Genomic DNA, 23648 nt, shown 5'->3' with positions numbered 1-23648 from the left:
AAGAAAAGAAAAAGCTAGGCCAGGCGTGGTAGCTCACGCCTGTAATCCCAGCACTTTGGGAGGCCGAGGTGGGCGGATCACGAGGTCAAGAGATCGAGACCATCCTGGCTATGATGAAACCCCGTCTGTACTAAAAATACAAAAATTAGCCGGTGTGGTGGCACGCGCCTTTGGTCCCAGCTACTCGGGAGGCTGAAGTGGAAGAATCGCTTGAACCCAGGAGGCAAAGGTTGCAGTGAGCCTAGATTGCACCACTGCACTCCAGCCTGGTGACAGAGCAAGACTCTGTCTCAAAAAAAAAAAAAAAAAAGAAAGAAAGAAAGAAAAAGAAAAAAAGAAAAAGAAATAAAAGCTAAACAACTGTTTTAGATTAGAGACTAAGAGACATGACAACTAAGCACAATGCATAAGCCCTGGATTGGGGGAAATCAAAGTAGCTATACAGAACGTTATTGGTACAACAGGAACTCTGACTGTGGACTGCATAGTAGATACTAAGCCTATATCGAAGTTAAATTTTCTGAGTACGATAATTATATTGTAGCTATGTGGGAGAGTGCCCTTGTTCTTAGGAAACACCGACGTGTGCAGCATAAAGTGTCATGATTTCTGTAAGAAATTCTCCAACGGTTCAGAAAATACATCCACACGTATGTTTCTGTACATACAAAGAAATAAGGCAAATGTGGCAGAATGTTAATAACTGGTCTGAATAAAAATGTATATGAGTCTTCACTATACTATTCTTGCCCCTTTTCTGTAGGTTTGAAATTTCCAAAATACAAAACTTAGACGAAAGTACTTTTTAAAAAAGGCAAATAAAGAATAAATAAAACAAACCCAACATTATTTTACTCTTCGATTAGTATAAAGTTTCCAAACTGGAGAATGACTGCTCGTGAGACTGATCTAACCCACCCCCCGCACGGGCCCGGCGTGGCGAGTCACTGTGCGCCCGCGGCCGCCCTTCCTGACGGTCCGCGCAGGTGACGTCGTCCCAGCGAGGGGCCCCGACGGGAAAGGCACCGGGAAGCGCTGTTGGCACGTGGCCCGCCGTGCAGGATCGAACCGCGACCTCCTGCATGTCCGAATCCCCGCAGGCCGTCCGAGGAGGAGAGTAAGGACGGACCTTCTCTGGGCCACATCGGGACCGCAAAGCAACGACCTCAACGCAACATAAGGTAAGGGCAGTTCTTCAGCCTTTCAGAGAAATTCCAAGCCTGTTTTTTTCATTAAGTTAGGAAAAGAAAAGAATCTTAGCCAAACCGATTACTCACCGTCAGCGCGTCAGGGTCGTCGCGGCGCGGTCGGCGTCAGCGGCGTCCGGAGGGTTTGCGGCCTTCATGCCGCGCTCGGCGTGTCGGCGGCGTCCCATGCACTAACGGCGTCGGCGGCGCGAAGGCGGCGTCCCGGGCGCGGATGGCATCGGCGGCGCGGTCTGCGCGTCAGGAGTGTCGGCGGCGAGGTAGTCTCCTCGAGGGCGTCGGCGGCGCGGTCAGCGGTTCGACGGCATCCCGGGGCGTCGGCGCGTCGAGGGCGTCAGCGGCGTGGTCCGCGCGTCCAGAGGGTCAGTGGCGTCCGGAGCGGAGTCGGCGCGTCAGTGACGTCAGCGGCGCGACGGCGGCGTCCCAAGCGCTGACAGCTTCAGTGGCGTCGGCGGCGCTGTCGGAGCGTCGTGGGCGTCCGCGGGGTCTGCGGCGTGTTGGGGACGTCCGCTGCGCGGCTGGCCCGTCCGCGGCGTCCCAAGCGCGACGGCGGAGTCCCAGGCGCGGATGGCACCGGCAGCGCGGTCGGCGGTGACCGCGGTGCGGTCAGTGCGTTGGTAGCGTCCAGGCACTGACAGCGTCAGTGGCGTTGGCCGCGAGGTCCGCGCGTCGGGGGCGGGAGGGGGCGTTCACGGCGTGTTCGGCGTCGGCTGCGTCCACAGGATCTGTGACGTCAGCGGCGCGACGGCGGCGTCCGCGGATAGCATCGGCGGCGCGGTCAGCAGGTCAGGAGTGTAGGTAGCGCGGTAGGCTCGTCGGGGATATCCGTGGCGCGGTTAGCGGTTCGGCAGCGGCCCAGGCGCTGACACCGTGAGTGGCGTCGGCGGCGCAGTCGGCGCGTCGTAGGCGTTCGAGGCGCTGACGGCGTCCGCGGCGCGCTCTGCGTCGGGGCCGTCTGCAGCGTGTTGGGAACGTCCGCGGCGTCTGCGGCGCGACGGCGGCTTCCGAGGCGCTTCGGCGGCGTCCCTGGCGCGGATGGCGCCGGCGGCGCAGTCGGCACGTCGGTGATGTCAGTGGCGTGGTAGGCTCGTCGTGGGCGGCCGCAGCGCGTTCAGCGGGTCGGCGGCGTTGGCGTTGAGGTTCGCGCGTCGGGGCGTCCGCGGGGTCCGCGGCTCGGTCGGCTTCCGCGGCATCTGCGGAGTGTCGGGGACGTCCGCGACGTGGTCGGCGCGTCAGCGGTGACCGGGCGTCAGCATCGCGGTAGGCGCGGGCTGGCGCGTCGGCGGCGCGCTGAGTTGAGGTTTACCCGGACGTCCACGCAGCGTTTCCGAGGTGGGAGCGCCGCGCCAAGCCGGGAAACGGTGAGTCCGAGACCCGCGGCGTCCAGCTGGGTCAGTGTGCGCGCCGGGGGCCTCCACAACTTCCGCTGTGCCGGCGGGGTGGGCGCGCCGGGCTCCCCGAGCGCTTGAGTTTCCTGCGTTGGATTCCTTGCCGGCTGCAGCCCTGCTCTCGTGGGCTCTGGGGAAGAAACTCGCGGGTAGGTTTTTCTGTGGCACCCCAGAGGGTGGAGGGATGGAGCAGCGTCGGGGGCACATCCTCCTGGAGCTGGTGGAGGGCAGTGACCCTTTGCCCCACCTTCAGAGCATTCTTGTCTCCCAGTGTTTTCTCCTGTTAGGCAAAGTTAAAGAGGCATTTAAATTCCTTCATCTGGTTCCCCCCACCCCATTTTTTTTAAAGGTGGGGTTTCACCACGATAGCCAGGCTGGTCTTGAACTCCTGACCTCAGATGATCCGCCCGCCTTGGCCTCCAAAGTGTTTGGATGACAGGCATGAGCCACCACGCCCAGCCTCAAGCGATTCTCTTGCCTCAGCCTCCCAAGTACTTGGGATTATAGGCGCCTGCCGCCATGCCTGGCTAACTTTTGTATTTTTAGTAGAGGCGGGGTTTCACCAGGTTGGCCAGGTAGGCCAATCTCCTGACCTCAAATGACCACCCACCTAGGTCTTCCAAAGTGCTGGGATTATAGCCACATGCCTGGCCAGGAGTTTCTTTATTTTAGAAAGGGAATTTCATCAATAATACTTCTTTTTTTTTTTTTTTCTTCCAAGTTGGCCACTCCTGGATCATCAGTACTCTTAAATGAATCAAATGAATCTGGTTTTCAGTTTTCTGGGGTTTTTAAGTTTTGTTACTGATTTTAGGCTAATGAAGAAAGGATTTCTAAGTGTGCTATTTTTTTTTTTTTTTATCCAGTCTGGGACATCTTAAATAACATGGGATTGTGTGTCTTACATTTCTTAAAAACTGATCTGAATTCTTTAGTGGAGAGATTTGTTCCTTATCTAGTGGGCTTTGGTGTGATCTTTTTTCTTTTCCTCTTTTCTTTTTTTTTGGTAGCTGGAGAGCCTAGTAAGGAGGTCAGTTATATTTGGGATCTGGGTCTGGGATACTAAACTTGCTGTCAGTTCATTGCACCTATTTGCTGTTTGACCTTAGAAAATTTATTTCCATTTCTGAGCCTTGGTTTCATCATTTCTCAAATGGAAATAATCACAGCCTGCTAACATCACAGAGAACTTTTAAGAATGAAAAAAAGTAGCATATGTTAAAAGCACAGTAAAAAACCAAGCAAATGCACGACTTTTTAATAAAAAGGTTATGTTATGTTATGTTATTTATTTATTTATTTATTTATTTTTGAGACAGAGTTTCGTTCTTGTTACCCAGGCTGGAGTGCAATGGCGCAATCTCGGCACACCGCAACCTCCGCCTCCTGGGTTCAGGCAATTCTGCCTCAGCCTCCTGAGTAGCTGGGATTACAGGCACGCACCAACATGCCCAGCTAATTTTTTGTGTTTTTAGTAGAGACGGGGTTTCACCATGTTGACCAGTATGGTCTCGATCTCTCGACCTCGTGATCCACCCACCTCGGCCTTCCAAAGTGCTGGGATTACAGGCTTGAGCCACCGCGCCTGGCCAGAGTTTTGCTCTTGTTCCCCAGGCTCCAAGCGAGGCTATGTATTTATTGAGTTATTTATCTATTAATCGATTTATTTAGAGGCAGACTCGAATTTGTTTATTTACTGACGTACTTACTGTCTGTAGTCCCAGCTACTTGGGAGGCTGAGGCAGGAAAATTGCTCAAACATGGGAGGCAGAGGTTGCAATGAGCCGAGATCATGCCATTTCACTCCAGCCTGGGTGACAGAGCAAAACTCCATCTCAAGAGAAAAGCAAAAGAAAGAAAAGAAAATGAATTTGCGGGCAGCTGAGAAAAATCGAGGAGACACAGAGACTAAAGATGACAGGCAGCCAGCTGGACAGCCACCGCCTCCTCAAGCCCGAACATGCAGAGGCTGACCTAGGGGGGTGACACAGAAATGGCCAGGCATGGTGGCTCATGCCTGTAATTCCAGCTTTTTAAGAGACCTAGGAGAGCAGATCACTTGAGACCAGGAGTTCAAGACCAGCCTGACCAATGTGGTGAAACCGTTTCCACTAAAAATACAAAATTAGCCAGGCATGGTTGCAGGTGCCTGTAACTCCAGCTACTTGGGAGGTTGAGGCAGGAGAACTGCTTAAGCCTGGGAGGTGGAGGTTACAGTGAGCTGAGATCACACCATTGGACTACAGTCTGATCAACAGAGTGGCTCTTTCTCAAAAAAAAAAAAAAGAAAGAAAAGAAAAGAAAGAGAAAAAAAGACACATAGATTCAATTTCTTTTTATTTTTATTTTTATTTTATTTTTTTTTTTTTTTGAGACAGAGTTTCGCTCTTGTTACCCAGGCTGGAGTGCAATGGCACAATCTCGGCTCACTGCAACCTCCGCCTCCTGGGTTCAGGCAATTCTCCTGCCTCAGCCTCCTGAGTAGCTGGGATTACAGGCACACGCCACCATGCCCAGCTAATTTTTTGTATTTTTAGTAGAGACGGGGTTTCACCATGTTGACCAGGATGGTCTTGATCTCTTGACCTCGTGATCCACCCGCCTCAGCCTCCCAAAGTGCTGGGATTACAGGCTTGAGCCACTGCGCCCGGCTAGATTCAATTTCTGTGCAGAATTGTGAGTGAGTGTCTCTCCTTTTGGGGGCAATGTCAGGGGATTTCCGGGATCTGAGAGTGGGCACTGAGCATGTGGCTGAGAATCCTGGACAGCTGCAACATCCAGATGTACTTAGCAGAGGAATCCGGGATGTGCCTGACTGGGGTATCAAAAAAGCTGTCAATTCCAGCTGGCTGTGGATGTTGATGCTATACATCCTGTATATGAATTCTCCCATCAGAAGCTCTATCTAGTTAGAAAGGCAAAGAAGAAAGAAAATCATGCTCCCGTTCCCCAAAGGAAAGGGCAAGGAGGCGGGAAGGTGGAAGGGAACTTCCTCGTGCTGCGGCCTGAATCTCTGCTTGTGCTGCTGTCTTCCCCACTAGACTCTGTACTTTCAGAAGGGGCTGGAGATGGGCACAATGCCAGCCCCTCCCTTCTATCCAGAAGTGTTCCGCAACCCTGACATTCACAGTAATTGCTTCTTTCTGTTCGTCTTTTTTTTGAGGCAGGTTCTTGCTCAGTCACCCAGGCTGGAGTGCAGTGGTGTGATCATGGCTCACTGCAGCCTTGACCTCTTGGGCTCAAGTGATTGTCTCCCCTCAGCCTCCTGAGTAGCCGGGACTATAGGCGTGCGCCACCATTCCTGGTTAATTTTAAAAAAACTTTTTTTTTTTTTTTTTTCCTGTAGAGACAGGGTCTTACTATGTTGCCAGCTGGTCCCAAACTCCTGGGCACAAGCGATCCTCCCTTCTCGGCCTCCCAAAATGTTTGGCGTTACAGGTGTGAGCCACCACACCTGGCGTCTTTGTGTTTCTTTAGAGTAGAGCCGTCCTAGTATGCATCTCTAGCCCATAACTGTTCCCCAGCATTGTTATGTCTTTTAAGCCTCTTTAAATCTCCCAAGTTTGTTGGCTGGGTGAGTCCTCACACCTGTAATCCTGATGTGATAGGATCATTTAAGTTCAGAGGTTTGAAACCAACCTGGACAACACAGGGAGACTTCTATCTCTACAAAACCTAATTTTCTTCTTCTTTTTTTTACCCTACCCAGGCTGCAGTGCAGTGGTGTGATCTCACCTCACTGCAACCTTCGCCTCCTGGGTTCAAGTCATTCTTCTGTTTCATCCTCCCAAGTAGCTGAGATTACAGGCACGTGGAACCATGCCCAGCTAATTTTTGTACTTTTAATAGAGCCGGGGTTTCACCATGTTGGCCTGGCTGTCCTCAAACTCCTGACCTCAGGTGATCTGCCCACCTCAGTCTCTCAAAGTGCAAAGATTGGGATCACAGGTGTGAACAGCCATGCTTGGCCAAAAACTAAAATTTTTAAAAAGACGAAATCTACAAATTTCTCCTCTATTCCTTTTCCTTTTTTTTTTTTTTTTTTGGAGACAGAGTCTTGCTCTGTCACCCAGGCCAGAGTGCAATGGCACAATCTCAGTTCACTGCAACCTCCGACTCCCAGGTTCAAGTGATTCTCTTGCTTCGGCCTCCTGAATAGCTGGAATTACAGGCATGTGCTACCACACCAGGCTAATTTTGGTATTTTTGGTAGAGATGGGGTTTCTCCATGTTGTCTGGCTGGTCTCAAACTCCTGACCTTGTGATCTGCCCACCTCGGCCTCCCAATGTGCTGGGATTACAGGCGTGAGCCTCCTTGCCTGGCCTATCCCTTTTCTTTTCTATGAATTTTGGAAGACTCCACACTGTTGGGCCTGCAGCATTTCTCAAAGTCTGGATTTCCCTGGTGCAGGTGAACCCATTTCTGTCTTTTGTATTTGTGGCGTATTTGCAGCTGGATTTATGCTCACCCCATTAGATTAGAGTTTGATCGTGTTGGCAAGATTCAGTGGGTGATGTGATTGATCTCTTATTGGTGATGAATACTATCCTATTGTCTCTCTTATTTTGTTAATTTTTTAAATGAGTTTTTTAGAAATAGGGATCTCATTTTGTCACTGTCTGGAGTGCAGTGACTCCAACATAGCTCCCTGAAGCCTCAAATTTCTGGGCTCAAGTGGTCTGCACACTGCAGCCTCCTAAGTAGCTGAGACCACACACCACCACACCCAACTTTTTTTCTTTTTTGAGATGAAGTCTTGCTCTGTCGCCCAGGCTGGAGTACAGTGGCATGATCTCAGCTCATTGCAAACTCCGCCTCCCAGGTTAATGCAATTCTCCTGCCTCAGCATTCTGAGTAGGTGGAATTATAGGCAACTGCCACCACGCCCAGCTAATATTCATATTTTTAGTAGAGATGGGCTTTCACCATGTAGGTCAGGCTGGTCTGGAACTCCTGACCTCAAGTGATCTGCCTGCCACAGCCTCCCCAACTGCTAGGATTACAGATGTGTGCCATCGCACTGTACCTGGCCAATGCCCAGCATTTTCTTTTTTTAGACTGAGTGTTGTTTTGTCACCCAGGCTGGAGTGCAGTGGCGCAATCTTGGCTCACTGCAATCTCCACCTCCTGGGTTGAAGCGATTCTGTTGCCTCATTCTCCTGAGTAGCTAGAATTACAAGCACCCACCACCAGGCCCAGCTAATTTTTGTATTTTTTAGTAGAGACGGGGTTTTGCCATATTGGCCAGGCTGGTCTTGAACTGATCTAGTGATCCACCCACCTCAGCCTCCCAAAGTGCTGGGATTCCAGGCTTGAGCCACCACGCCTGGTACCTAATTCCTATTCACTGGTCATGGATGGGAGCTATGGAACCTTTCCCCAGAATACATGCTGGCCCCATCAGAACTTCAGGATTCGGTCTCCTAAGAGATGTTCCTCTGTTTGTGCTACACACCCAAATAATCCATCTCAGTCCACTGTCAGACAACTTCCAGGAATGACAGTGGCTGTAGTCTAGCTGAAGAAACACTGAAGTAGGAGTCAGCAGACCCCAGGACTCTTTTGACTCAGCTGCTAACAACTTAATGTGGCATTGGGGAAAAAAAAAAAAGTTGGAGCGACCATGCCTGTCATCCCAGCACCTTGGGAGGTTGATGTGGGAGGATTGCTTGAGCCCAGGAGTTTGAGAGCAGCCTGGGCAACATAGCAAGACCCCATCTCTACAAAAAATTTCAAAAATTTTTCCAGATGTGGCAGTGTCCCCCTGTAGTCCCAGCTACTCAGGAGGCTAAAGTGGGAGGGTCACTTGAGTCCCGGAGGTCAAGACTGCAGTGAGCCAAGGTCATGCCACTGCACTCAAGCTTGGGCTTCAAAGTGAGACACTCTCAGAAAAAAAAAGCTGGAGCTTTTGTTTCACATTTGTAAAAGGTACATGTTATTATCTCCTTCATGGAGTTACTGTGAGGATGGAAATACAATTATTTTTCTTCCCTCTCCTTTTAGAAATACAATGAGATAGGCATAGTGGCCAGCTGAGGTGGTTCATGCCTGTAATCCCAGCACTTTGGGAGGCTGAGGCGGGTGGATCACCTGAGGTCAGGACTTCAAGACAAGCCTGGCCAACATGGTGAAACTCTCACTCCACTAAAACTACAAAAATTTGCCCAGTGTGGTGGCATGTGCCTACAATCTCAGCTACTCGGGAAGCGGAGGCAGGAGAATTGCTTGAACCCGGGAGGTGGAGGTTGTAGTGAGCCGAGATCATCCCACTGCACTCCAGCCTGGGAGACAGAGCAAGACTCCATCTCAAAAAACAAACAAAAACCAAAACCCGGTGTGGTGGCTCATCCCTGTAATCTCAGCACTTTGGGAGGCCGAGTTGAATGGATCACCTGAGGTCAGGAGTTCAAGACCAGCCTGACCAACATGCAGAAATCCCACCTCTACTAAAAAGACAAAATTAGGCAAGCATGGTGGCATGTGCCTGTAATCGCAGCTACTTGGGAGGCTGAGGCAGAAGAATTGGTTCAACCTGGGAAGCAGAGGTTGCAGTGAGCTGAGATTGCACTCCAGCATGGACAATGAGAAGTAAACTCTGTTTCAAAAATAATAATAGTAATTAGATAGGCATAGGCCCTGCGCATCGGTGGGATTCGAACACCTGCGCCTCGGGCGGGGGAGACACTTGGAGAGAAAAGCTGAGTCCCAGGCTTCGGGACCTCGGGAGACTGAAACCTGTCCCGCGGGTTATTGGGCCAGGTTGGGGAAGCAGTGCCCGGAGGCCTCCCACCAGGGTCCCGGAAACAAAGGCCAAGTGTTTGCTCTGTGGCTGAAGGGACAATGGCGTCGCGGATCTGTCACCGCGGGGGGGTGGCCAGGGGTGCGCTCCTCCCGAGCGCGTTTCCTGGTTCTCTGGCCAAGCACTCTGAACTCCGAAGTAGACCCTTGTTGGGGGGGCCAGGGGACAGCACGAGGTCCCCGTGGGGTGTCTGCCAGCCCTGGGTGCCATGTCCAGTGGGGTGTCTGCCAGCCCTGGGTGCCATATCCTGTAGGGTGTCTGCCAGCCCTGGGCGCCATGTCCTGTGGGGAGTCTGCCAGCCCTGGGTGCCATGTCCTGTGGGGTGTCTGCCAGCCCTGGGCGCCATGTCCTGTGGGGTGTCTGCCAGCCCTGGGTGCCATGTCCTGTGGGGTGTCTGCCAGCCCTGGGTGCCATGTCCTGAGCAGCTGTGCTGTCAGTTACTTAAACGTGTGTGGCACTTTCTGGTTGCCAGGCCCTCAGCAGCATGCAGATAACCTAAACGGTTCCGTAAACGGCCTGTGAGGGAGGGGCAGCCGCGCGGAGTCGCCTGCTGGAGGCCGCACAGCCGGGAGGTGCCGCCAGGGTGGGGTTGGGTGTGGCTGCTGCGTGCCAGGGGTGGCGGCCAGGCCGAGGGCACCTCCATCTGGAAGCTGCGGCCCGTCACAGTGCAGTCCACAGGTTCCAGACGGGGCTGTGGGGGCAGCGTGAGGGCGGGAAGGCTCCCGGGGGTCAAAGGAAGAGAAGGTGCCTGTTCCGGGGACCCCAGAGTGAGCTTTCCAGGCAGAGGGAAGCCCGGGGCCAGTTGTCATGGGGGTGTCTGAGTCTCTAGCTGGAGTTACTGGGGCAGGGAGGTCGGAAACGGAGGCCAACCGGTGTGAGCCTCCGCCTGCTGAGAGCCCCTGGGAGGGGCTGGTGTCCTGTGACCCTGACCTTCCACCGCGGGGCAATTGCAGGAGCCTCCTCCCTGGTCTCTGCCATCACTCACAGCAGCGCCAGCCGCCCTTGCGCCCCAGCAGAAGCTGGGCTCTTACAAGGCATCCCGCTCTGCCCCAGCGCTGGCCTCTCCAGGCACCGTCCCGGCTCTGGGCCCCTGCGCTGCCCGTTCTGTTCTGCATTCCCTCCGCCTTTTCTGCCCTGTGAGGAGCTCTGCTGTCTTCACTGCTTTATTTCCCCAGACTCAGCCAGCATCGAAGGCGTGCCGTGTCCTAGGACCCTTGCAGCTGGCATGCAGGGAGGAGTGTGAGGCTCCCTGTCCCTCCTCAGGCTCTCAGAATTCGGAAGAGCCACGCTTTTTTGTTCTTGCCCTGCTGGGCCAAAGACGCCCTGCCTTCGTTATTCTCTGGGGTAGACACCCTGCGCTTTTGTTGTGCACCTGCCGTGTGGAACAGGGAGCTGCCCCGGGCCCTGCCCTCTGTAGCTGACTCCGGCTTCCCTGGCCACCCTGAGCCCAGCAGGGCCCCGGGAGCCCCAGTGCTGTGTGACACCTTCCGCAAGTGTGGAATTGACAAGAATGTGCTTTTCGTCCCTGAGTTACCATGTGGCTGGCATGTGCCCTGGCACGAGGGTCAGTGGCGGGCAGGGGCGAGCAGGAAGGCACCTCCGCTGTGCCCCTGCTTTTGCCTTTTCCTGACTTCTCTGGCCAGCTCTTAGGTTGAAATAAGTCCTGCCTGTTTTAACAGATGTTTATTAAACATCTGCGCTGGCCAGGCTCTGAGCAGCCTCCAGGGTCTCTGTCCTGAATACAATAGGCCTCTCCTGGTGCTGGCGGGTGGAGGCGGGGAGATTAAGTCCAGTGTCCCACAGGTGACTGCGTAATTCCACATGGGGCAATAGGGAGAAAGAGCAGACCTTCCCTTTTATTTTTATTTATTTATTTATTTATTTATTTATTTTCTTTTAATAAATTGAGACAGAGTCTCGCCCTGTTGCCAGGCTGGAGTGTAGTGGCACGACCAGCTCACTGCAACTTCCATTTTCCGGTTTCAAGCAATTTTTCTGCCTCAGCCTCCCGAGTAGCTGGATTACAGGCACACGCCACCACGCATGGCTAAACAGACCTTTCCTTTTGTGAGAGGGATGCTGGTGGGGACAGCCGGGAGGGGAGATGAAACTGAGTGGAAGTGAGAGTCACTTTGGTGACCAGCACGTTGTCTCACACCTGTAATCTCAGCACTTTGGGAGGCTGAGGCTGGGGGGTCGCTCTAGCCTGGGAGTTTGTGACGGGCCTGGTCAGCATCAGACCGCAGTCTCTACTTTTAAAAATAAAAATAAGATATTCTGGGCAGAGAGAAGTCCCTGTGCAAAGGCCCAGAGGTGAGTGTTTGCCCGTTTTTTTTTGTTTGTTTGTTTTTTTTGGGGGCCGGAGTTTTGCTCTTGATACCCAGGCTAGAGTGCAATGGCAGGGTCTCTGCTCACTGTAACCTCCACCTCCTCGGTTCAGGCAATTCTTCTGCCTCAGCCTGCAGAGTAGCTGGGATTACAGGCACGCACCATCATGCCCAGCTGATTTTTTTGTGTTTTTAGTAGAGACGGGGTTTCACCATGTTGACCAGGATGGTCTCGATCTCTTGACCTCGTGATCCACCCACCTCGGCCTCCCAAAGTGCTGGGATTACAGGCTTGAGCCACCGTGCCCGTCCTTGCCCGGTTTTTCAAGGAGCAGAGGGAGGGTGTGACGGGGAGAGGGCCTGGGGAGTTCGTGCTCATCTGAGGGTGATGGGAAAGGAGTGTCGCTTGGGCCTCCCACGTGCTGTGAGAAAAGCTCTTCCTTGTTGGTGGGAGCAGGCCTCGAGGCCAAGGCGGGTGTGGGGGCCCCATGGCCCAGCTGGTTTGAGAACCTCACAGCTCCCAGGCCCTTCTCCCCCTCCAGCCTCCCTGTCCTTCGCTGTTCTGTGTCGCTGGTGAACACCCCGTATAACCGAGGATTTGACTGTGGGGATGACTCCATCCGGTACCCCTACCGTCCAGGCACCATCACCCTTGGGCTCATGGCCGGGGTCACCATCACAGCCACTGTCATTCTTGTAAGACAGGAGGGATTCAGAGGGACAGGGAGGGGGCGGGATGGGGTACAGCCCTACCCTGGGTTCCTGATGGAGGTGGCCTGGAGGTCTGTGGGGGGCTGGGGGACACAGCCTTGCCCCGAGTGGTACTTGTGGGTAATAGGAACCCCCTTTTGGCCGGGCACGGTGGCTCAAGCCTGTAATCCCAGCACTTTGGGAGGCCGAGGCGGGTGGATCACGAGGTCAAGAGATCGAGACCATCCTGGTCAACATGGTGAAACCCCGTCTCTACTAAAAACACAAAAAATTAGCTGGGCATGTTGGTGCGTGCCTGTAATCCCAGCTACTCAGGAGGCTGAGGCAGGAGAATTGCCTCAACCCAGGAGGCGGAGGTTGCGGTGAGCCGAGATCGTGCCATTGCACTCCAGTCTGGGTAACAAGATCGAAACTACCTCTCAAAAAAATAAAAATAAAAATAAATTTAAAAAAACACAAAAAACAACAACAAAATAGGAACCCCCTTTTGTCTTTTGAGATGGAGTTTTGCTCTTGTTGCCCAGGCTGGAGTGCAATGGCAGGATCTCCGCTCACTGTAACCTCCGCCTCCTGGGTTCAAGTGATTCTCTTGCCTCAGTCTCCCCAGTAGCTGGGATTACAGGCATGTTAATTTTTGTATTTTTAGTAGAGACAGGTTTCATCATGTTGGTCAGGCTGGTCTTGAATGCCCGACCTCAGGTGATCCTCCCGCCTCAGCCTCCCACAGTGCTGGGCTGGTAGGCGTGAGCCACCAAGCCCAGCTTGGGCACCTTTAGAGTCCCCAGCTCTGCAGCAGCCTTGGGGAGGCCCGTGGGGAGGACTGAGGCCCACTAAGGGCCCATGGGCTGACCAGGACCCCCTCTGGTCACCGCGGCTGCCCCACACGCAGGTCTCGGCAGGAGAAGCCTACCTGGTGCTCACAGACTGGCTCTATTCCTGCTCTGACTTCAATAATTACGTGGCTGCCATGTACAAGGTGCTGGGGACCTTCCTCTTCGGGGCGGCTGTGAGCCAGTCTCTGACGGACCTGGCCAAGTACACGATCGGCCACCTGCACCCCAGCTTCCTGGCCATCTGTGACCCCAAGTGGAGCTGGGTCAACTGCTCGGTCTATGTGCAGCTGGAGAGCGTGTGCAGGGGAAAAGCTGCTGACGTCACCGAGGCCAGGTGGGTGTGGACGAGCAGCCTTCACTCTGAGGGCAGTGGGAGCTGAAGAAGCCGCAGAAGCCAGATGGTTAGCAGCCAGCAGGCGGGGGGTCAGGCAGGAGCGGGGCTCAGGGCTCCAGGCGCCCCGCAGACAGCAGGAGGCCGCGGGGAACGTGCTGTCTCCCTTGACTCCCTTGAGTCTCAGCCCTGCCCTCTTCTGCACTGTCTTTTTTTCTTTTTAAAGATAGGGTTTCACCATGGTGGCCAGGCTGGTCTTGAATTCCTGACTGCAGGTGATCCACCCACCTTGGCCTCCCAAAGTGCTAGGATTACAGGCGTGAGCCACCGCACCCAGCCATGCGCTGTCTTCTTACTGTTTCTACTGATAGGCCCTTAAACGTTTCAACTCATCATTGTCCTTTTTAAAAAAATCAAAATATTGACTGACAAGCCTAGGGTAATGTCGGACCAGAATAAATAAATAAATAAATAAATCAAAATAAAATTTGTATAAGTCACCATTTCTTCCATTTTAATGTGTACAGTTCATTTTTAGTACATTCACAATGCTGTACAGCCATCTCCTCTACCTAATTCCAGAATATTTTCATCTCATCAGAAGGAAACCCCGCAGCATAGGTAACATGGCAAAACCCCGTCTCTATGACAAATCAAAAAATTAGGCCGAGCTAGGTGGCTCATGCCATAATCCCCGCACTTTGGGAGGCTGAGGCGGGCAGATTACCTGAGGTTGGGAGTTCGAGACCAGCCTGGCCAACATGGAGAAATCCTGTCTCTACTAAAAATACAAAATTAGCCAGGCATGGTGGCACACGCTTGTAATCCCAGCGAATACCACACCATGAGCAAGAGAACCCTGCAGTGCTCTAGTTGCCATCACGGGAGTGTTGCCAGGACGCTATGGGCAAGAGGGTCTTGCAGTGCCCCAGCGGCCAGCAGGGGGCGTGACCCCACTACACCGAGAGTAAGAGTGCCCAGCAGCACAGGCACCACACTGTGAGCAAGAGGATGTAGCACTGCCCTGTTTGCCAGCAGTGGACATATTGCCACTACACTGAGCAAGAGGGCCCTGCAGTGCTCCAGCTGCCAGCAGGTGATGCCGGTCACCACACTGTCAGAGGGCCCTGCAGTGGATCTAGCCAGAAGGGGGCGTGGGCACAGCATCGTGAGCAAGAGGGCCCTGCAGTGCAGGCCCCCAGTAGGGGCCCCCACACCCACCTTTCAGATTCTTGAGGCTCTTCCACCGATGTACATCCTGTCACATCACCAGCGTGCATTGAGTCACAGCGGTCTGCAGAGTTGCATTCTCCTCCTTACAGAACTGGGGGGCATTGTGAGGGTGGAACTGCGTCCTCCTCAGCACACACCTTGGGGCGGGGTTCTTACTGCAAGAGGGGCTTGCGGTGGCCCCAGCTGCCATCAGGAGGGGTGCAGACACAGGACCATGAGCAAGAGGGCCCCGCACCGCCTGGCCACCAGCAGGGGGCTCCCGAGCGTGCATCGCATCGCTTCAGGGCAATCTGCGGAGCTGTGTTCTCCACGGCACAGACGTAGGGCACAGCCTCGGTTTGAGACAACTCTGGGCCATGTCCACGGTGAGTAAAATCCTTCCTGTCTGCATCCCTGACTGCTGAGGGTCAGAGACTAGTACGAAGAGCTCTGTGTGGGAAACTGGACACGAAAAGCCCCTCTGAACCCTGCGCACCTGGGTTCTCCCGCCCAAGGCCAGGCGGCTGCGGTGTGAGGTGCACCCAGCAGCCTCAGAAGACAAATGGAGCGTTCCTGAGGCAGATATGGCCTCTGAAATACGGATACAATAAGCCCAGTGCTCAGGTAGGAAACACCTAATGCTAACGCAAGGCCTCAGTCCAAACATGTTACTATAAAATCCGCACTAGTCATGCGGCCCTGCCAGTACCGCAGTTTCAATACTGAACACGGACATATCAGTGCAAACGTAGAAATTAACGTGTGGTTAGGGTTTAGGGTGAGGATTAGGGCTAGCGATTAGGGTTAGCGTTCGGGGTTACCAGTTAGGGGTTAGGATACAGGGGTTAGAAAAATTTTAGGCAAATTTGAAGGAAGGAATGTTGCATGAATCATGCCTGAAGCACCAGAACGGAAAACAGGGCTTGGGGCTTCGAGCTCTTAGCAGTGGCAGCTGAGTGAGGTTTCTCATGGGCTCCAGCTGGGTGACCGCCGGTTGTGGGGATGGTTCCCTCAGTGTCAATAGTCATACAGCCAGCTGGCAGCTGGGCTTTTTGTCATTAACTGATTGGTTTATTCATGTTTTTAAGTCAGTTTGCATGCCTCGAAGTTCGGTTTCCATTTGCTTAGGCAAGACCTCAGGCTAACGGCTTCCTCGTTTTTTGCTTTAACATATCAAAACCATAATTCATTTTCATTTTATTTTCCTGGCATTAGAAAAGTAAGTTCACGTTTTTGTTGTCATTCAGAAAGTCAGTTTAATTGGCAGCCTATTTGTGATTTGCATAAAATAATGTCTGTTAATTATTAGCATCTTAGATTAGATGAAATGTTTATTAAGCTTTGCTATTAAACCATAACAGGAGTTCAGTTGCTTTTTCTTCCTCCTAGGCTTTAACCAATGAAAATACACTCAAGCATCTCCTAACAATGTGGATACTGTCTGAGAAATGTGTCCTTAGTGATTTCATCTTTGTGCGAACACCATCGAGTGTCCTTATAAAACCTGGATGGTGTAGCCCCCTTCACACGTAAGTGATATGGTATAGCTTCTTGATTTCAGGCTACATACCATACCTGTATAGCTCATCTCTGTACTGAATGCTGTAGTCAAATGTCACACCATGGTGATTGTGGATTGTGATCCCAAAATATCTGAGTCAGGTCTCAGTCAAGTAGAAAGCTTATTTCGCCAAGGTTAAGGACATGCTCATGACACAGCCTCAGGAGGTCCTGACAACATGGGCCCAAGGTGGTCAGGGTAGAGCTTGCTTTTATATATTTTAGACAGGAGACACCAATCAATATGTGTAAGATGTAAAGTCATTTGGTTCAGTGAGGTGGAACAACTAGAAGTAGGAAGGCGGCTAGGGGGTGGTTTTAGGTCAGAAGTAGATAAAACAAAAGTTGCATTCTTCTCAATTTTTTGATCAGCCTTCCACTGAATACAATTTAGTCTGGTTCAGTGAAGTTGCATTTTTACATAGACAGTAGGGCAGAGGAATGGTGTGATCTTGGCCTAGCGTACCCCCCTCTGCCCTGGTTTAAGCCATTGTCTTGTCGCATCCTCCCCAGTAGCTGGGATTACAGGCATGCACCACCAAGCCTGGGTAATTTTTGCATTTTTAGTAGAGATGGGGTTTCTCCGTGTTTGCAGGTGGGTCTTGAGCTCCTGACCTCTGGTGATCCGCCTGCTTTGGCCTCTCAAAGTCTTGGGATTACAGGCATGAGCCACCATGCCTGGTCAGGAAGCTTATTTTGATTCTGATATTGTCAACTGTATTTCAGGTATAACTTGTTTTCCTTGGAGCATTAAATACTGCATTGGTATTGTATTACACAAATAAAACAGAGATCCCTTTTTATCACATTCATTGCTAGTGATATTAACAACTAAATTTAGATACATTCCAGAGTCTGGGCTTCCAGTAATTCTTGGCGATCCTCTGAAGGTAAATTACTTTTTCTCACAAGACACAGTGACATCTAAAGTCGCATTGATTGTCCTGCCACTTTTGTTTCTCTAGTTTCATCGATTTCTTCAAAGCATCTTTGGGGGAATAACTTTGACTATCCCTTTAAACTTTTCAGTATTAGAAAGCATCGTCATGAAACATTGAATAATTGTGGTCACAAATTCCCTTTACAGTCTTCCTTTGAATATTTTTTCCAATCGCAAATATTTGCTTTTGTTGTATTGTAGCTAAAAGGAATGCTGGGAAACAAAACAAAGACAAGCATTCATTATAATAAGTGATTCAGTCACAATCAATTGCTATTTTTTTTTTAAAGTTATATTTTTGAAAATGTCCCGCTGTAAATTGAAATAGTCTCCAAAATCTGAAGTCTTTCCTTGGTTCTAAGGTGACCAGATTTCCTAGAGAGTGAACCACACCACAAGAAAAAAGATATGATAAATATGTTTACATGGATGTGTTATTTTAACATAAATCTTGTAAAATAGGCATTTCATTGAAATTATATATGTTTGCATAAATTACTTTGCAGCATAATGAATGCCCTTGTTTTGAAAAGTAGTAGTTAGTGTCAATTACTACTTATTAGTACAAATAAGTAAGCAGATATTTTTAAAAATTTGTAATTTTTAAATAAAGGTTTTATTTTAAATTGGTTTTAGATTCACACTGAAATTGGGAGGAAAATGCAGATTTCCTGTGTAGACCCAAACTAGTTTCCCCTCGTGAATATCAACATGTGTCAGATACGTTATTAACAATTTTTTTTTTTTTTGAGATGGAGTCTTTCTTGCTCTGTAACCTAGGTTGGAGTGCAATGGCACGATGCTGGCTCATTGCACCCTCTACCTCCCATGTTTAAGTGGTTCTCCTGCTTCAGCCTCCCAAGTAGCTGGGATTACAGGTGCCCACCAGCACGCTTGGCTAATTTTTGTATTTTTAGTAGAGATGGGGTTTCGCCATGTTGGCCAGGCTGGTCTGGAACTCCTGACCTAGATTATTTACCCGTCTAAGCCTTCGAAAGTTGTGGGATGACAGACATGAGCCACCATGCCCAGCCTACTATCAGTATATTTGCTTTGGTTAGGTATCTGTTCAGATATTTACCCAGTTTTAAAATCACATATGTATTTTGTAATTATCTTCTCACATCTCTCTTGTCTTTTTGTTCTCTGCATACAGTTTTGCACAGTAGAATACTTAGTTTTATAAAGTCTGTGTTATCAATATTTTCATGAATTGGCATTTGATGTTTTGTGTTATAAGTCAACACCAAACTCAATGTCATATAGATTTTCTTTTAGATTTTTTATAATTTTGCATTTAAAATTACCGTCTCTGGACTATTTTGAGTAGGTTTTTGTTTTTCTTAATTTCTGTATTTATTCATTTTATTCTACATGGCTTCCAAAGTCTTCCATCACCATCTTCGGGAAGGAATGGCTACAGTGGGCTTCATTTTGGTTTGAATTTCTAAAATTATTACATTGAGTAAACTCAATATTGAATTTTATAGGTATTTCAGGACAGCCAGGCGGGGTTGCACGTCCACCTAGAAACTCAGCAAGAGTGTCTGTGCTGAGCTCTGGCATCACCAGAGGGTGCACGAACCCACCCCTGACCAACTTCCCTCTGAGGTGCCAGAAGCGGCAAGGAGCTTTATCTTCCTCAGGGCAGCATGAAGGTCATGTCAACTTGGTGTTGTTCATTGGTGAGTAACAAACTTCCTGTCCAAAGCCCTGAGTGCAGAGGAGAGAGTCTTTAGAGAGTACTCAGCAGAGGAAGGAATTCAGCTAGACAAAGGAAACCCTCACATCCACTGTTTTGACTACACTCTGATCTTGTCAGTGTCCAAGACACAGCGGCTGCTAATAAGTATTCTCACAAGTATTCTCACAGTGGTCTGTAATATAGTAATCACTCCGTGGCCTAACACCAGTATAATATTCACACCATGTCCTAACACTAATATCCATATCATGCCATAACACTAACATATCCACACAGTAGCTTCTAATACTAGTAAATACAGTAGTATCTACTAAGTGAACTCTGTTGACATGCAGACTTTTATAAGGATTTCACAGCTTTGGTTGAACTATAGCCTCTATAATGGATTTTGATGAGGTCTTTGCTTTCCTGGCATGGTATTGATATGGTTGTTCTAAAAAGTAGTTTGTTTCCAATAATGTCATACTTCTAAGAATCTTCCAATAGCAGTACAAAGTATAACCTCTTTCTTCTCTTAGATTTGCAGCAGTTGTTGCTGTACCAGATTTACAATGTCCCAGAAAATACTTCAGTATATTTTGCCCAAAGTACACTCTCCCAGGTAACCACCACATAACCCCTAGATCAGGAAATTAGCATGGTTACTACATGATAATTCAGTCTACAAACTCATTTCACTTTTACCTTCTGCACCACCTGGGAGTATGATGTGTTTTTTCATTGTTCTGATCCAGTTTTCTTTTCCTGGCACTGTTCCCCAGACTTTCCTGCATATTTATCACCTTGACACACTTAAAGAACATACAAGTTTTTGTTTGAACACCTGTCTTCAGTTCTTTACAGTATATGCCGAGGAATGGAATCATTGAGTCATATGGCAAATCTATTTGCACGTGTTTGAAGAAACACCAAATGATTTTACACATAGGCTGGACTGTTTAATACTGTCAGAAGCAGTGTTTATGGGTTCAAGTTTCTGCACATCTTTGTCAACTCTTTTTTGTTTGTTTGTTTTTTAGTATAACTATTCTAGTGTGAAATTATTTGAATTTTTTTTTTTTTTTTTTTTTTTTTTTTTTTTTTTTTTGAGACAGAGTCTCTGTCACCCAGGCTGGAGTGTAGTAGCACCACCTCGGCTCACTGCAAACTTCACCTCCCAGGTTGAAGTGATCTTCCTACCTCATCCAGCTAAGGAGCTGGGATTACAGGCACATGCCACTATGCCCAGCTAATTTTTGTATTTTCCATAGAGACAGGTGTTCTTCATGTTGGTCAGGCTGGTCTTGAACTGCTAATGTCAGGTGCTCTGCTCGCCTCAGCCTCCCAAATTGCTGGGATTACAGGAGTGAGCCACTACACCCTGCCACTCCCAGACATTTTGGTTTTCTTTCTTTTTTTCTTTTCCAGATGGAATCTTGCCGTTTCAGCCAGGCTAGTGTGCAGTGGCTCAATATCAGCTTACTGCAGCCTCCACCTTTTGGATTCAAGCAGTTCTCCTGCCTCAGCCTCCCAAGTAGCTAGGATTCCATGTGCATGCTAGCAGGCCCGGGTAATTTTTGTATTTTTAGTAGAGATGGGGTTTTGTCATATTGGCCAAGCTGGTCTAGAACTCCTAACCTCATGTGATCTGTCTGCCTCAGCTTCTGAGGCGAGTGGATCACGGGGTCGAGAGATCGAGACCATCCTGGTCAACATGGTGAAAGCCCGTCTCTACTAAAAATACAAAAAATTAGCTGGGCATGGTGGCACCTGCCTGTAATCCCAGCTACTCAGGAGGCCGAGGCAGAAGAATTGCCTGAACCCAGGAGGCGGAGGTTGCGGTGAGCCAAGATCGTGCCATTGCACTCCAGCCTGGGTAACAAGAGCGAAACTCTGTCTCAAAAAAAAAAAAAAAAAAAAAAAAAATGAATATAACTTAATCCTTTATTACTAAAAGAATGCTCAACTCAAGGGGACACAAATCACTCATTTTGACTTCATGAGACAAATTTTTGAAAATACACAGCTTAAACTGTCCGTGCTTTAAGTGCTAGACAAGTTTTTTTTTTTTTTTTTTGAGACGGAGTTTCGCTCTTGTTACCCAGGCTGGAGTGCAATGGCGCAATCTCAGCTCACCGCAACCTCCGCCCCCTGGGTTCAGGCAATTCTCCTGCCTCAGCCTCCTGAGTAGCTGGGATTACAGGCAGGTGCCACCATGCCCAGCTAATTTTTTGTATTATTAGTAGAGACGGGGTTTCACCATGTTGACCAGGATGGTCTCGATCGCTCGACCTCGTGATCCACCGGCCTCGGCCTCCCAAAGTGCTGGGATTACAGGCTTGAGCCACCGCGCCTGGCTGTTTTTAAGAATACACAGCTAAAATAGCTAAAATGGTCCCCGCTTTAAGTGATTTAGGAAAATGGATTTCAGGCAAGGCCAGGCACATCGATTTCAGAAAAGTCGATTTCAGACAAGGCTAGTCAATTCCAGAGGAATTGATTTCAGGCAAGGCCAAACAAGTCGATTCCAGAAAAATAGATTCGGGCAATCCCAGGCAAGTTGATTTCAGAAAAATCGATTTCAGACCAGAAAAGTTAATTTGAGAACAGGCCTGGCAAGTCCATTTCAGAAAAATTGATTTCAGACAAGGCAAGTCGATTCCAGAAAAGTCGATTCAAAAAAAAAAAGAAAGGCAAGACAAGTAGAATCCAGGAAAAGAGATTTCAGGCAAGGCCTGGCAAGTCGATTCCAGAAAAATCGATTTCAGGCAAGGAAAGTGGATTCCAGAAAAATCGATTGCAGACAAGGCAGGTCGATTCCAAAAAAGGAAAGGCAAGTTGAATCCTGGAAAACATGTTTTAGGCAAGGCCAAATTGATTTCAGAAAAATCGATTTCAAACAAGGCCAAATAAGTTGATTCCAGAAAAGTCGATTTGAGAAAAGGCTAGGCAAGTCAATTTCAGAAATGTCGATTTGAGAAAAGTCAACGTAAGTCGATTCCAGAAAAGTCGACTACAGACAAGGCCAAACAAGTTGTTTCCAGAAAAGTCAATTTGAGAAAAGGGTTAGGGTTAGGGTTCAGGTTCGGCATTAGGGTTAGGTTTAGCGCTAGGGCTAGGGCTATAGCACTTAAATCAAGGACAGTTTTAGCTGTGTATTTTGGAAAAGTTGTGTGCTCTACAAAGAAAAAGCAACTTTTGTTCTTTTTGGTCCCCAGGAGAAATGGGAGTCTTTTTCAGAGAGCACAGGAGACACATGAGTCCTTTGCAGTCCTCTTGTCTGCCTCTAAGGGTGAAATGAGAGTGCGAAGCACTTTGGGAGGTGGCCAGGCACACAGCTTGGATGGCTGCGGAGCAGAGCTTCTCCCTGGAGGCGTGGTCCCAGTCATCATGAGCCATGTCTGAAAGAATCACATTTTATATGCAAGCATGCTCTCCATTTGACTGTGCTGTTATTTTAAATGAGAGCATCATTGACAATGCTTTATCCTGATAGCCCTGCCTAATTTTGTTCTACTTAGTAATGCGTGGGCTTGAGGAGAAGACAGCATTGGGGGATAAGGAGGGAGAATGGACGTGTGAATTAGGGAAAGGTGTCTTTTCCTTTGGAGCATGAATGACTTCAAAGCCCTCCTCATACTGCTAAGTATCTGGCTGGACACTACCAGTTGTGTGTTTAGACTGTTTGTCTCTGTGTATGTGTGTGTGTGTCTGTGTGTCTGTGTGTCTGTCTTCAGGCGTGAACAGCATCTCCTTCCTGTGGTAGCATATTACTCAGAATCTTGGATAACCCCCAGCCTTCCGAAAAACACAATACATGTATGTTTTAAGAAATTTTATCTTGATGATTAGTGAGAGGGTGGTGATTGAAACCAGCTCATTTCCTATTGACCACTGAGGTCAGCTCACCTTTGCTGAAAATGGTTCTTGACTCTTACTTTGTAGCAGGAACTCCTAAGTTAATCAATCCTTTTCAAGAGTTTCAGGCTGAAAGTCCAGATCTCTCAGGTTAGACCCAGTGTTAAAATATTACCTGGGCAAATTCTCGTTAGAGACAAGGGGCCAAAGACTGTTCCGATGTCTTTTAATGTTGACTTCAATCCAGTAAAGCCCTTGTTAAGCTATTTACCTGTGAAACTGGGCCTTGGGGAGGCAGTGCACCCTTTCAAATTAGAGGTCAGGAGATTTGGATTTGATTTCCAGCCCTCTGCCAGTCAGTCAGCCACTCACTTTCAAGTGACAAGCCTTAGGCGAGTCCCTTTCTGTCTCTGTTTCTCGATTTCTGCACAGGGATTTATGTGGGCCTTAAGGCCCACTGGGAAAAGATCCCTCTTCCAGCTCAGTGCCTGGTTTGTTGAGTATACTTGTCAATCTGGACTTTAATATACCTATAGTTTTGGATTAACTATATTACCTCTGCTAGAAATTAACACAGAAAATTCACAGTTGATTGACAAGAATGAGAGTCAGTTCTAAAGAATTCAAATAGAACTTAATCCTTTATTACTAAAAGAAAGCTCAACTCAAGTAGACACAGATCACTCATTCTAATTTCATCAGCTATAGCACTTAGAGACAACTTTTTCAAAATACACAGCTAAAACTGTAGCAGTCCCCCAGGGCACCCTGGCTGCTAGGGACTCCTTGGCTAGGAGGC

The 23648-nt window shown here is 49.3% G+C and overlaps 1 protein-coding gene and 1 long non-coding RNA gene across 2 annotated transcripts in view; both read left to right on the top strand.

Annotated features, from left to right (window-relative positions):
* The first annotated feature begins 9434 nt into the window (after window positions 1-9434).
* LOC141583217 (phospholipid phosphatase 2-like) lies at window positions 9435-13644 on the top strand. The gene is made up of 3 exons (XM_074392535.1): window positions 9435-9531; window positions 12118-12416; window positions 13321-13644. The coding sequence occupies exons 1-3, from the start codon at window positions 9435-9437 to the stop codon at window positions 13642-13644; spliced, it is 720 nt and encodes a 239-aa protein (XP_074248636.1).
* Window positions 13645-15230: 1586 nt separating this feature from the next.
* The window catches only part of LOC141583193 (uncharacterized), a 69208-nt gene continuing 60790 nt past the window's right edge, over window positions 15231-23648 (top strand). Inside the window, exon 1 of the long non-coding RNA XR_012515900.1 lies at window positions 15231-15431. This is a non-coding gene — a long non-coding RNA (uncharacterized LOC141583193). The remainder of the gene's footprint in view (window positions 15432-23648) is intronic.

Source organism: Saimiri boliviensis (assembly GCF_048565385.1).
Source record: "Saimiri boliviensis isolate mSaiBol1 chromosome 19 unlocalized genomic scaffold, mSaiBol1.pri SUPER_19_unloc_1, whole genome shotgun sequence".
NCBI classification, from domain to species: Eukaryota; Metazoa; Chordata; class Mammalia; order Primates; family Cebidae; genus Saimiri; species Saimiri boliviensis.
This window is presented reverse-complemented; position numbering and strand designations above follow the sequence as displayed.

Coding starts and splice junctions, on each gene's coding strand:
- LOC141583217 (XM_074392535.1), top strand. CDS start 9,435: ATGGCGTCGCGGATCTGTCACCGCGGGGGGGTGGCCAGGGGTGCGCTC. Junction 9,532..12,117: donor CAAGCACTCTGAACTCCGAA/GTAGACCCTTGT, acceptor GTGATGGGAAAG/GAGTGTCGCTTGGGCCTCCC. Junction 12,417..13,320: donor TCACAGCCACTGTCATTCTT/GTAAGACAGGAG, acceptor CCCCACACGCAG/GTCTCGGCAGGAGAAGCCTA.